The sequence below is a fragment of the Haliaeetus albicilla genome, chromosome 8 (genome assembly GCF_947461875.1).
Source record: "Haliaeetus albicilla chromosome 8, bHalAlb1.1, whole genome shotgun sequence".
Classification (NCBI taxonomy): domain Eukaryota; kingdom Metazoa; phylum Chordata; class Aves; order Accipitriformes; family Accipitridae; genus Haliaeetus; species Haliaeetus albicilla.
Window position 1 is genome coordinate 1,271,015 of NC_091490.1, and position 13,262 is coordinate 1,284,276.

Genomic DNA, 13,262 nt, shown 5'->3' on the forward strand with positions numbered 1-13,262 from the left:
GCCTCCGCGCTCCTCACCGCCATGGGCCGGCCGCTCGGCTCCGCGCCGCCGCCGCCGCCGTAGTCCGCCGGGATGCGCCGCTGGCCGCAGTGCCGGGACGAGCCCAACGGCACCGAGGCCGGCGCCATGGGGCAGCGGGACAACGGGACGGGGCGGGCGGCGGAGGGCTGCAGCGCCGTCTCGGTGGCGTTCCCGCTGACCATGATGATCACCGGCGTCGTGGGCAATGCCCTGGCCATGCTGCTGGTCTCCCGCAGCTACCGGGCCAAGGAGAGCCGGCGGAAGCGATCCTTCCTGCTGTGCATCGGCTCCCTGGCGCTCACCGACCTGCTGGGGCAGCTGCTGACCAGCCCCATCGTCATCTCCGTCTACCTGTCCGACCGCGCCTGGGACGCCGTCGACCCCTCGGGCCACCTCTGCGCCTTCTTCGGCTTCAGCATGACCTTCTTCGGCCTCTGCCCGCTCTTCATCGCCAGCGCCATGGCCGTGGAGAGGACGCTGGCCATCCGGGCGCCCCACTGGTACGCCAGCCACATGAAGACGCGGGTGACGAAGGCGGTGCTGCTCGGCATCTGGCTGGCCGTCTTCGCCTTCGCCCTCCTGCCCGTCGCCGGCCTGGGCCAGTACACGCTGCAGTGGCCCGGCACCTGGTGCTTCATCGGCACCGGCGACAGCCAGCTCACCGGCAGCCTCTTCTTCGCCTCCACCTTCGCCGTCCTGGGGCTCCTCTCCCTCGTGGTGACGGTGGCCTGCAACCTGGCCACCATCGAGGCCTTGGTGTCTCGTTGTCGGACCAAAGCGACCGCGTCCCGCTCCAGCAAGCAGTGGGGGCGAATCGCCACGGAGACACTGATCCAGCTCTTGGGGATCATGTGTGTCCTTTCGGCCTGCTGGTCACCGCTGCTGGTAGGTCGCCTTGCCGCCCCCCAGGCTTCCTCCCTCCCTCCCTTCGGGCAGGAGGCAGGATGGTCCCCCCCGGAGAGAGAGCCGCCGGCCTGGGCAGGGTGGGAGGCTGCGGTGGTTGAGGTTCCTCACGGGCAGTATGGCCGTGAGCGGCCTCTGAGGAGAGAAGGCAGGGACAGGGACGGAGCCTGGGGGGTGTCGGGTGTGGAAAGCCGGTAGGAGAGAAGGCTGGGAGAGGGTAGCCCAAGCGCAGCACAGTTGGAAAAAATAAAGGCGGAGGAACTGGAGTCGTAAGGAGGGACCCTGAGGACAACGAGGGTCTTGTACAGAGGGGAAGGGCAGGACGTGAGGAGACCCTGGGTCTGGGAGCGGGAGGCTGGAGTCGGCGCTGCTCGTGGCACGGAGCCACGGGCAGATGGAGGGGGGAGCGGGAGCAGCTGGGGCCGGCTGCGGGCTCCAGCGGCAGGGAGGGCGCGCTCTGCTCCTGCCCGGCACGGCGTACCTGCTCGACAGCACCGGAGGGGACAAGGGGAACCAGAACCTGCTTGTTCCTTGTGTGGGGGAACCTGCGAGGAAGTTTATCGAGACCCTGCTGTGATGGAGCCCTCTGCTCATGGGAGACAGCCCTTTACGGGTTTTTACTTGCCCTCACCTTGCAGCAAAACTTACTTCAGTGCTTTATGAGGAAAGGTATGACTTGAGGCTTCGCGAGTGCCTTCTGGTTTTCAGCAGATTGCTCGCTGTACCGTATTTACGGCAGCATTCTAGGGGTTTTGTTTCTGGCTTTTTAAAGGACCCTTGCATTTCTTTCTACCATTTTGTCATTCCTCACTTAGGCCCTTTCTTTCTTGTCAAACTGGGGTAAACCCCTCCTCATGATGTAGAAGTGGAGGAGGCTGAATCCACATCTCCTTCTGCCATGTGGGACAAGGGCACTACCCCATCTAAAAAGGCCAGCGTATTCTGCTGTCAGAAGATAGAATGATTTTTGGAAAGTTTGTACTTGGGATCCATAAGCAGGAAAGGGCTGAAGCTAGCTATGGTGATTTTGAAGTTTTATGAAAGGTGCTTTTTGGCTGGAGAAGGATTTTTCTTCCCTCTGTGCACAGAGAACTTGAGCTCTCGTAAATGGGGGTGTGACAAGAGGAATGGCTGACAAAGCTAACGGCTGATGGGGATGAGGTAAAAATAGAAAACAAATTAATTTAGCAATGTTATCCTTGTAAATTAATTAAAATCCATCAAATCTCCAAAATAACCCAGCCCCAAAATAAATCAGAGGCTGTAAGTTAGCTTTCTGGAGATCATTAACAGCTTGTGACAAAAGTAAAATATGAAACCACACTGAAAATTTAGTGAGAACTTGAGAGCAGAGAATAACGTTCTGCTCCTCAAACGCCAAGGAACGTTAGATTTGGTAAGTTAAACCAGGAGACTGCCCCGTCACTGTTCCCGTGTCTCCGTGCATTGATTGCCCGCAGTCCCAGCCACCTTGGCTAGCCGTTAACATCGCTGTGGCACATCCTGCCGTCCCGCTGACGTCTCCAGTTGAGTCCCAAGGGGAGACACTAGGATTTCTTTATTTTACAGAAGTTAACTGTTGCACGCTTGTCCATAATTAAACGTGAAAAAATTAGAAGGCATTTATTAAATGAAGGAAGTATGTTTGCTTCTCAGCCCTTGCTTTTGTAGCCTTTCCGTTGGGCGCAGGTTCTGCCCTCTGCAGCCAAGCCGGCAGGACCCATGCTGCTCCCCCGACCAGCTCCATGGGGGCCATGGAGCTGTTGCACCTGAGGGTTTAACCAGCCTTGTAGCATCGAGAGAAAATCCCCGAGATGAGGGACACTTTTTCTCTTCCTTCAGAACCTGAGTACTCGGAAAAATCAGTGAGGATGCAGGGATTCCCCTTGGTGGTTTGCTTCCTGTGGCATTTTTGCAGGTTTAACAGCCAGAAGTCAAATCGATACAGCTGCCCCCTGCTCTACTGAATGGATCTGTGGGAAGTGTTACTGGGATGAGTTAACAGAGCAGAGCCTGGGTCAGAAAGCCTGTTGTAAACAATGCTGAGACCTCCAGAAAACGCTCAGGGAGCTGGTAAGAGAGAGCAAGGCTTCTCGGAGTTTTGGCCGTGGAAGGTGAACTGACTCCTTGGCGAGGAGCCTGATGCTCCGAGTCAAAGGCAGGGCCAGTTGAAGAGCTACTGGTTGGCAATGCTTTGTGTGTGTTTTACGATCATGTGGAGGACTGCTGCCCCACTGGGTGACACAGCCGTAAGCCAGAGTGAATTTGTAAACAGTGCGGCAGCAACATGTGAAAGCATATCACTTGTTCTGTGGAGTTCTGCAAAATTTCTCTGTCTAGTCAGCATATTCTCCAGTCTTCATATTCTCAAAAACAAGAGTCATGACCACAGAAGCATTTTTATACATACACTTCAACTTTTTCTGTACAACTACAAAGTGTGATTTAGGAATAAGAGGCCAGATTTTAGGAAGAGTGACCCTGGGGTAATGCAAGTGCATTTTCAGTGAAAGCCAGATAGTAGAACTCATTTAACCTATAGCTGCATCATTTGGCAGTTGTAAGAAATTTAGTTGAAACAGGAATCCAGGGATTTTCAGATGAGATTTTTGTTTTTTTGAAAAAAGAAGTCTGAGTTTTAGAACTGAGAATTAACGGATTCTGACAACTATTTCTATTAGGTAAACAATGCCCTTTTACCCAGACAGTATTTTTAGACTTGATCTGTTGATGAAAATGACAAAATCAAATGTGATTAAACAGAAAAGTGAAACTTCTGATGATAGTGGCTATGCTCTTAACAGCTTAATGAAGTGTCCCGTCTTCTCTTGATTTGTGCTGGATTTGGTAGAAGAGTAGAAGTGCATATATAATGCAGGCGTTGTCTCCTTTTGTCGTGCACTCAGGTTCTGACTTGAATTCAGTATGGAGAACCTGGGAAAACACTCCACTTAAGTAAGATACTGCTTTATTGTAAGCGGTTTCCAGTTCATGCTAATCTATTTATTTTGGTGCTCAACTGTGGAGCATAACCATTGACCTAAGCTGACAGCAGATTGAAGTGAGTCTGAGGTAAAACAGAGGAAGCTATTCTTTGATTGCACAGAAACATTGGTGCAGTACAGACTGGAATTCTCATAATAATTCTTTTAGAGCTCCAGGCTACAAAACTATTCACTCACAGAGTTGTTTCAAGACTATTTAAAGCCAAAATGCTCAAGTATTCTGCTGCTTTTCCTTTTAAAATACTTCTTCTCCTTAACCCTCCTGTCAGACAGAAATTAAATACATTCTCCTTTACAGGTATTTTTATTAAAAATATATTATTTTGTAATATTTTTAGATGTGCAAAACATAGTTATGGAAAGCACGTTTACTTAGAGAGAAAAAAAGACAGCGATATCCCTGAGCTGCAAGGAAACTAGATGTCTCCTTTTCTATGAGTCAGTAACTCTTCTCGCTAATGCTCCACTTCCACCTGAGGCTGAAATAGCCACCTGTTTCAAAACTGCCCCAGCGTACTGATCATTTCAGTTTGGCCAAAAGACTGGATTTTCCTGGACTGTATTTGTCTAGATGAGGTCACAACCGAATGGTAGAAATTAGAGCACATTTGTTGGAATCCCGCTAGACTTTGGTGGGACCTTGTCACGATTCCCTGCATCACTATCCTGCAAACATGTTCTTATGAAAATCCTCAGCCTCCTCCAGTAATTCTCCAAGAGGATTGTAAATGATTTCACTATCACATGTTTCTGAGAAACAAAGAAGTGATTTGCTTGAGGTTGCTCGTGCCAGCTGTGCGGTGCTGCCCCACAGAAAGCAGCACGGCCTCAACGCGGAGCCGGCTCCGAGAAGCAGTTCTTCCCAGGACATGTTGGTACGTCTGTGGTCCCGGCACACCGGGAGGTGTTGGGTTGCCCTCCTGCAAGAAGGTTGCTAATAAAGATAGGTCATCAGATGCCATATAACTTAGATCCTTTCTGGGTTACTGTCAATCTGATGGATGAGCAGCTACAGTGAGGGGTGAACCGAGGTTAGAGTGGTGTGGATGCCAAACATGCCCTTCTGTAGTCTACTTGGCTGGACGTGTCTTAGCTTTGCCTGCGACAGGCAGTATTTCTACTTCAAAAAAGAAATCCATGTCCATGCTAGGCAATGGGAAGTTCTCTTTCAAGGGTCCACAGGCAGAGTCTGTCTTGGCAGTTGGCCTGCTCAAACTAAAGTCTTTCATTCTGCCTCAGCTTCAGCAGAGGCAGCAGAAGAGTACTAAAAATTTAATGAAACAAAATTACAATTTTGGTTTTAAAACAAGATGGTACATGACTATAGGTATTGTTAGTCACCACAAGGGAAAATCATACCCTGTCCATCGTGGCTTTCCATGGTTTACTCACGACAGCTGCTATTTGTATCTCATCAGGAGAACCCTCTCTTCCTCCCACGGCTTGCTTCTTTATGTGTGACAGAATTGTTTAAGCAACAGGTTAGGGCTAATGGGAGAGGAGAAACAGTGTAAGAGGATGAATCCTCCTGTCTTCATGATGCATAGAAAACATGGGGGTTTTTTTGGAAGCTATCTCAAGAAAAGATTTTGCAGTTTGGGACCAGGAATTTCCCATCAGATTCTTACCCTGCATTCCAGACCAGCTACTCGGCTTGTGCTTGGCTGAAAAATGTGCCCCTTTAAGCACATCAACTGTTTTATTCTCCATCTTTTACTGCAGATAGCAGCAGTTTCCAACATAGTTTCTAAAACTGGAAAAATATCTTTGGGAAAGTTTTTGTCTCTTTTTTTTTTCCTATTTTTTCCCCCTAACTACAATGGAAGTTCATTCTAAACTTATTGCAATTTAATAGTAAGCTGCCTGGGACTCCCTGAGGTAACACAGACTGCCGATGTAAAGTTAAGCTGGTGGCAATATATCACAGTGATGGTTGCCAGCTGGGGAGCCCATGAAACAACCGTGAAAAGTTCTTGTGTACTACAATCCAACTTTATTCAAAACGCTGTAAAGATATCTCACAAAATGCATCTTGTCTTTGTTCTAAGTTTGAAAACCAGAGCAGTGGAGGTTTAATGTTATTATAAAACTACATCCAGTGATAACAGCAAAGTTATATCTACTCAGATTGAATAAATACAATTATCAGCTATATTATTATATGCATTTTGAGCCAAATTTGTTATTTGCATAAATTGTGTAGTTCCATTGACTTTATTCCACCTGATGTTGTTCCTCTACCTTTTGCAGTCTTTCTTTTAATTCATTTAGAAGACCAGTAGAGGCCATGATAAACAACCTCTAAGGATATCAAACAAATAAAATTTCCAGTAGAGCAATTGTTGGTCCAACAAGTATTCCAGTAAAGGAATATTACGTAATAACACCAAAAATAAGCAGCAGTTGTCTTCTTGGGAAATGTATTTTATTGGCCTGATATTTTTGTAGCTCCATGGGTTCACTAACAAAAGAGCAAGACAACAAGGTCTGCAAAACAAGGGTCATTGCAGAGTTCCCAAAGGAAGAGCTAGAAGATCTGATCTGGGAGAAAGTAATCTGAATACTGGGAATGACAAATGCGGTGTGGTTTCCGTTGGCTGTAACGTGGGCACAGCATATTTACATACTCTCTACTGCTACTCTTTATGGGATAGTAATGCTGCGGTCCCCGTCAGGAAGTGGGTTGTGCTGGACTCTGGTGGGCACAGGAGGCAGATACTGCAGGCAGCGTGGACCGAGCTGTGACAGCGACAGTGTCCTAAACAGACGGAGGTGGCAGAGAAAGTGTTAGGATTGCCATTGTGTGGGTCTGGTGCGCAAGTGGCGGTTTGATGTGTTCCGGGTCTGTATCTCTCTGTATTTTTAAAAAGCTCTACCAATGGCTACTTATTTTCACTTTTATTTAAATTAAATGTAGTAGATGGAATCCTCAACTGCTTCTATTTAAAGAAACAAAAACAATTCTACTTTGCTGTCCGAGCTGCCCTGCCTTCCAAAGTCATCTAAGTCTTTCCAAGGTCAACACATGGTTATTGATCTGGCACCCAGAATATCCCTTTGAATGGAAAAATCCTCCCCCGTAGCCTCTGCTCCTGGTCACTCTCGCTCTGACTGTCCCAGTTTATGGGGACAGCAGCAGTCCAGATGTGACCTTTCTGGGTGACACTCCTCTCTGAAGACAGCCTTCAGTGGGAAAACCTTGGCTGGGATCACTCAGCTTGCGGTGCTGCTGGTGCGGATTGTGTTGGTTCTTTCAAAAGGCTGAAGTCACGATGATGTGAATGACTGACTGCGAGTCTTGTCCCTCAGGCTGTTCCCTGCGTTTTCAGGACTGGCTGCCAGTTTATTTAGTGTATGGTACACCCCACCTTTGCAAAGACAGTGAATTAGGTGTGCATCAGAGCCGTTGTGCATGGGTATCCATCTCCTTGACATACACAGTAGACATATCAAAATGTGCAGACCTACTGCATCTCAGTTCCACAGGATTTCCAGACAGTAAATTCTGACAGTCAAAAGTCTTCCAGTCATGGCCAGGAGAGCTTTGCACGCAAAGAAGGGACCTGTCGAGGAAAAGTTAGGTGTTCAGTAGCGCTGTCCTCGGAGCACGGAGCGCGGCACATGGGCCCTACCCCTGGCTTCCCAAGCGTCAGGTCACTTGGCACTGCCACACTTCGGTCCGTGGTAGGAGCCGGTACCCAGCTTGTTACCTGACGTACACTGGGAAGCATGCCCCGTCCTCACATCAGCTCTGCTTTTTTCCTTGCTCTAAAGCTTCGTTGTGCATCACAGCCAGGTGTAAGAGCACGGGTATTTTCCCCATTATACAGCTGACACACACGTCGTTTGGCAGCGAGTTGCATGGCAAGCGCCCGCTCAGAAGCCATTTCGATCCCCGTGTTTATGGGCTCCTGGAAGAAACATCGCAGTACAAAATCTAATGTAGCTTATCTGTAGAGAGGCAACTAAAAGCCTCTGAAGTGATATATTTTTAAGCAGCTGTAGATGGTACAGAAAACTTCACTGGCACTGACTAAACCATAGAAAATTATATCTATCTGACATCTCTCAAAATGTGATTCATATTTCCCATGGTTATGTATTAGTATGTGAGAGCATAACTACGCCAGCTCTGGTGAGCTCTCTCACCAGCTTTAAAAAAAACCCAAACAAAAAAAGCTTCTCACCATTTTTACCTGAATAAGCCGCAGCCTGATAACAAGTTGACGTCTTAATTTGGGAAATGAGGATGCACAAAGTATAGTTATTTTACTTGTACAAAGTATAGTTATTTTACTTGATTGAATCATTATAGTGCAGTCTTCAGTTTATAAGTCTTTTAAAGATTGTAAGCCTTCTGGCAACCCGTAAGAAAAATGGATCCTCTCTGCTGCCTGTACCCTACCAACAGCAGATATCTTCGCTGACACGTTGAAATACGAGTCATAAAATTACCTTAAAGTACAGATTTTGGGGTGAAAGTATTAATCAAAGCTGCCTCTTCTTTGGCTTTTCAGAATAAATGAGTGACTATTGCTGACCAGTGCTTATGTTCTGACATGTGCCATGCATGTAATACCTGGCAGGACCCCCATAGCCCTATGCTGCATAACTAGTATTGCAAATCGAGATGCTGCCATGCCTGATGGCATTTAATCCCCCCAAAATCAACCGGCTTGTTGCTTTTGGCTCCCAGGCCAGAGCTTGCTGATCTGTGCTGTGAGGTATGGGAGACATCAGTTACGGAAACTTCTACTTGTGTGAAACATTTTGCAGTGTAAATAGTGCCTCTCAGTCATGCCAGTTTGGATGCTGTAGGAAACAGATTCCTAAATATATCATATAATCACTGGGGGAGAAGAACTGAGGGGGGAAAGGAGGAAATACAGGTCAGGTTAATGCAAAATTTAGTCTGTGGCTTTTGACAAAAGAAAAAGATTTTTTTTTTCTTTTGACTTAAAATGTTTTCTTGACTCCTAGCCCAAAACACCTTTATTAATACTTTTAATTTGGCTCAGTTCATAATCAGAATTGTTTGCCTTAAAATCAAATTCTGAAATTTAGAAGTCATAGAATAAAACATCTTAGCTTTAAAATAAGAAGACATTTTTGTATTTGATATTCTTTTTTCCTGACTTTTACTGTTCATAACATGATTTCAAAGAGCTCTACTCATCATGAGTTATTCAGCTCTTCCTTGTAATTGTGATAATATGATAATGATAAAATGAATCCCTTTAAGTCAATTTTGCAAGGTCAGTAATTTCCCTTCCTAGCCAAGGCCATCTTGAACCTCTAGGATTTAGCACACAGCTTTCTGTTGTGTCTCAAGCAGGGAAGCAGCATGTGCTGCCTTGGTTTAGCATGAGATCTGTAAGTCAGTCTGACTGATAGCTGAAAGGTATGATGTTTATCACTCATTTTACACACACACACAAACTGAGCTGCTCTCTCAATGCTTATTTGTTCTGATCACAGTTTTAATTGGGTGAGGGAGGAAAAAAACTTGACAGGATTTTGTCTTTAGGGATATTTGCATATAGTGATACACAGATAACAGTCTCCTAACATATATCACTTTCTCCTCCTAACTTTCCTTAGATAACGATGTTGAAGATGATCTTCAGCCACACATCGTTTGAACGCTGCAAGGGATTCTCCGGTGAAGCCCCAAGCTCAGAACTGCACAAAGAATGCAATTTCTTCTTGACAGCTGTGCGTTTGGCCTCACTAAACCAGATACTGGATCCATGGGTTTACCTGCTACTCAGAAAGATCCTCCTCCAGAAGTTCTGTCAAGCAGCCAATGCTGTCTCCAAGTGCTCTAACAATGAGTGGAAAGAGAGATCAATCACCTTGTCAGAGGAAATCCGACGGACAACAGCATGAAGGAGCATCGATCCATTTGCATGGAAACTACTTTTGCCAACAAGTACTCTTAAAATTTACTGTGAATAGGGGTATCTGTAACATGTTAGCAGCTGCATAAATAGCTGAAAATGGTATTAATGAGTGGACTTACAGTGCCAAACACTTATTTATCCAATGTGTCAAAAATTCTCAAATATGGAAGACGGAATTGGGTTTGTTTCTACATTTTGTTGTTATTGCCATTCATAACTGAGCTGCAGAACATGACGTTTCCTGTGCCTAAAATAGAGTTTGAAGAGAATTTTCGTGGGTTAAGGTAGAAAAAGTGGTTTTCCTATCAGGGGACACTTGGAACAGGTTCAACAGATTAAATTACTGAAGAGACCCACTCCTATATATATTGTAATACTAAGATTATCTACTTCAGAGAGTTCCTGGTTTTTTTTTTTGAAGGGACAGGGGGAGAAAGGGGCAAAAAATATAGGAATTAAAGGAAGACCAAATTAGGAGACTTAATTTGGATGTCAGTGGCTTAAAACTGAAAAGGTTGTGTTGTAGCAACAATGGTACATCATCTCTTTCGAGAACTGAAGGTAGCACGAGTCTCATGACACATGGGTTTGTCCTGATAAATACTCATTCTGCATGGATGCTAAAGTAAGCTCATCTGCTGAGGAGGATGTAGCATTGGAACAAACAGCACAAGTGAGAAATCTATGATATTTTTTTAAATAGCAGCCTGTGAAATACCCAGGCATAACAAGAATTGCTGTTTGCAAAGCACACTATAAAACTACTTTGAGCAGATGGAGAGAGTGATAAACAGGTTGTAAGAGACAGTAAATGTTCTTCTTCTTGTAGATTAATGGCAAAGGTTTACAACGCCAAAAATACTCTTTCCATATGAGTTGTTTTATTTGGAAAAGCACATGTCGAGGAAGAAAAGGAACATCAAATGATTTTTAAGTAATGGGCATGCCACTCAAAACTTCTTCATTACTAAAATGTCCTACAAAGTGGCCAAAATAGTACCCCAAAATAGTTTCTTTTTTCTTTGCTCCAAAAAGACAAATTTGAGAGATATAACAGCTTTGGGAATTTTTTAAATAAAGTGAACTGAAAGAGGTGGGTAGAAGTGTGTGCATTAGTCAGATCTTTCCCCCAGGTAACTTTCAGGTTTTATTAGAAAACTGAGTTCTAATCCGTTTGTCTCACATCTAAAGTTTATTTTTAAAAGGGCTACGTTTTTGTCTCATTTTCTTCACCATTTTGTAGATAACAGCCTCTAATATCTCCTGTTTTGTGGCCTCTTGGGTGAAATTAGATGCAAATACAATAAAATACAATATATCATATAGTTGTACACCATATAGTATGTGCCATATAGTCTCAAATTCAGGGGCCTTAAAGGCAAATTAATCCTGCATCTGCTAGGTATTTCTTGTACAGAACCTTTATTTTTACTTCTCTTCCTTTGTTTATAAAAGTAACTACTCAAAACAGAAACTGGCTACTCACTTTTCTTGTTCTGCTACTGTGTTGTCTAATTCCTTATCTTCGTATGAGTCAAACAAAAATAATTAATCTGACAGCAGAAGCCACTGTCTACATAAATCTGGTTTTATCTGGGTGGTGTTCGCATGCAACCTAAAAGCTAATGTCTTAACATTGATTCAAGAGCCAGCCTAAAACCACGGAGGCACATTTTGTAAGGTACTGCCTTTCTTTTATCAGTACTCATCATCTTCTTCAGTTTAATGAAATAAATTCCCTTTTCAGTTACGAGTTGACACCATCTTTCCGGCCGCGGGACCCCATGCTCAGAGGGAGCCGCATGGCCCTCGCGAGCTGCTGCGCTGTGCCTGAGTCGGTGTTGAGCGTGACAATTGCACGTGCCTGCATGTTGATGGTGCTGCTAGCCCCAGTTCATTTACTAATCAGCAATTTGGGGAACACGGTGAAATAAAAATTTTACTTATTCTCTTTGAAAAAGTGCCCTGCAGGATTCATACTTTTTTTAAAAAAAATTATTTTGGAATAAAAAAAGCCTGTTCTTCTGTCCAGAGGATTTGTATTGTTCAGTTTATGTACATTAGCTTTGAAAAACATAAGCAAACCCAGGCGCTGGTAAAATATGTCAGGATGACCTTAACAATTAGATTGAATCATTCTTTGTCAAGACATTTCTGAGCAGCAGTACTTACAGAGCATACAGCTTATCTGGGATCCTAAGTGGGATAGCGAGGGAGAGGTTCTGCAAGGAAGAGTTAATCAATTCCCCTTTTATCAGCTTTTTTGTAGTGGCAAGAGGGGAGTGCTGTTTTTTCCTGTACACGATCAATCAAATATGTGGTCATGAGAGAATGGCTCAAACGTGACATTGCCTTAAATTGGCTGTGGGAAGGGACCCTTGTGCATTTCTAGAGGAACTGGACATGGGCTTGTTGTTCTTACGTGTCAGGGGCGGTTTCACTTCAGTTCACTTAAAATAATTTTGTTACGCCATGCCTTTTTTTAGTGAAATAGGACACTCACTTTTATATTTGGAAAAAGGCAGTTCTGTCCATCTTTGGGTGCGGTAATATGAAGAAGCTACTTTAAATATCAGAAAATGGGAAAGAATGTCTGCTTTTAATTTGTTTACAGAAAAGGAGTTTAAGCACTATTTGCCAGCCATGGCTGCTGTAACGGGACATGGCTGGAGGAACGCACTTTCAAAAATGACTTCAAAGACCTTAAGCATAAATGAAAGCTTTTATTTCCCATTTACTTGTTTGAGTGGGAAGGTGTATCTTTGCTGCATTTCTTTAAAGATGCCTTTTATGTGATGTATTTAAATTCCACTACAGTAGTATTTCTAATACTGGTTTTAATATGTTGTACTTCTGTCCAAGTTGTTATGGGAACCGTAGTGTATGGAAAAATGGTGTTGAGATCATTGCCTTAAAACCTAGCTTGTTTGTGTACCAAATCAATGTGTGTTGTATCAGTCAGAATTAAAGTTCGGCAGAAAAACCCCTCTCCGTTTCCTTGATTCCTCTTGCCCGGGACACAATGTCACAGCAATTTCCAACAGCCTGGACAGAGCTGGGGGTGGAAGCGGAGCCGCAGGGTGCTCGCCCACCTTCCTCCCCGCTGCCCGCTCCCGGTGAGCTGTGCACAAAAGCGGTAGGCGATGGAGAACGGTCGATCCTAACGCGTAAAGCATTGTTTAGTAACGGGCCTTCCAATAAAACACTGAGTTTTGCAAAAGCACCACCTGCTGATAGGAGCCAACAGGTCTTGACAGGTTTACGTAGATCAGATTTTATCTGCGCAGTCTTCCAGCTAGTGACCTTCTCCTGCGGGAAGCGCGCTGCGCCGCTGAGGAAGGCTGATTGGGTTTGCTGTGTCAGTACAGGCTTTGCGGTTCCTCACCCACTGTACGCCAAGCTCACGCCTCTCGAGTGCGGGGTGAGGAAA

At 45.0% G+C, this 13,262-nt stretch overlaps 1 protein-coding gene across 1 annotated transcript; it reads left to right on the top strand.

Annotated features, from left to right (window-relative positions):
• On the top strand, positions 1-12,815 carry PTGER3 (prostaglandin E receptor 3). The gene is made up of 2 exons (XM_069788398.1): positions 1-906; positions 9,531-12,815. Exons 1-2 carry the CDS (start codon positions 73-75, stop codon positions 9,816-9,818), a joined length of 1,122 nt encoding a protein of 373 aa, XP_069644499.1. The 5' UTR covers positions 1-72; the 3' UTR covers positions 9,819-12,815.
• Positions 12,816-13,262: the final 447 nt, after the last annotated feature.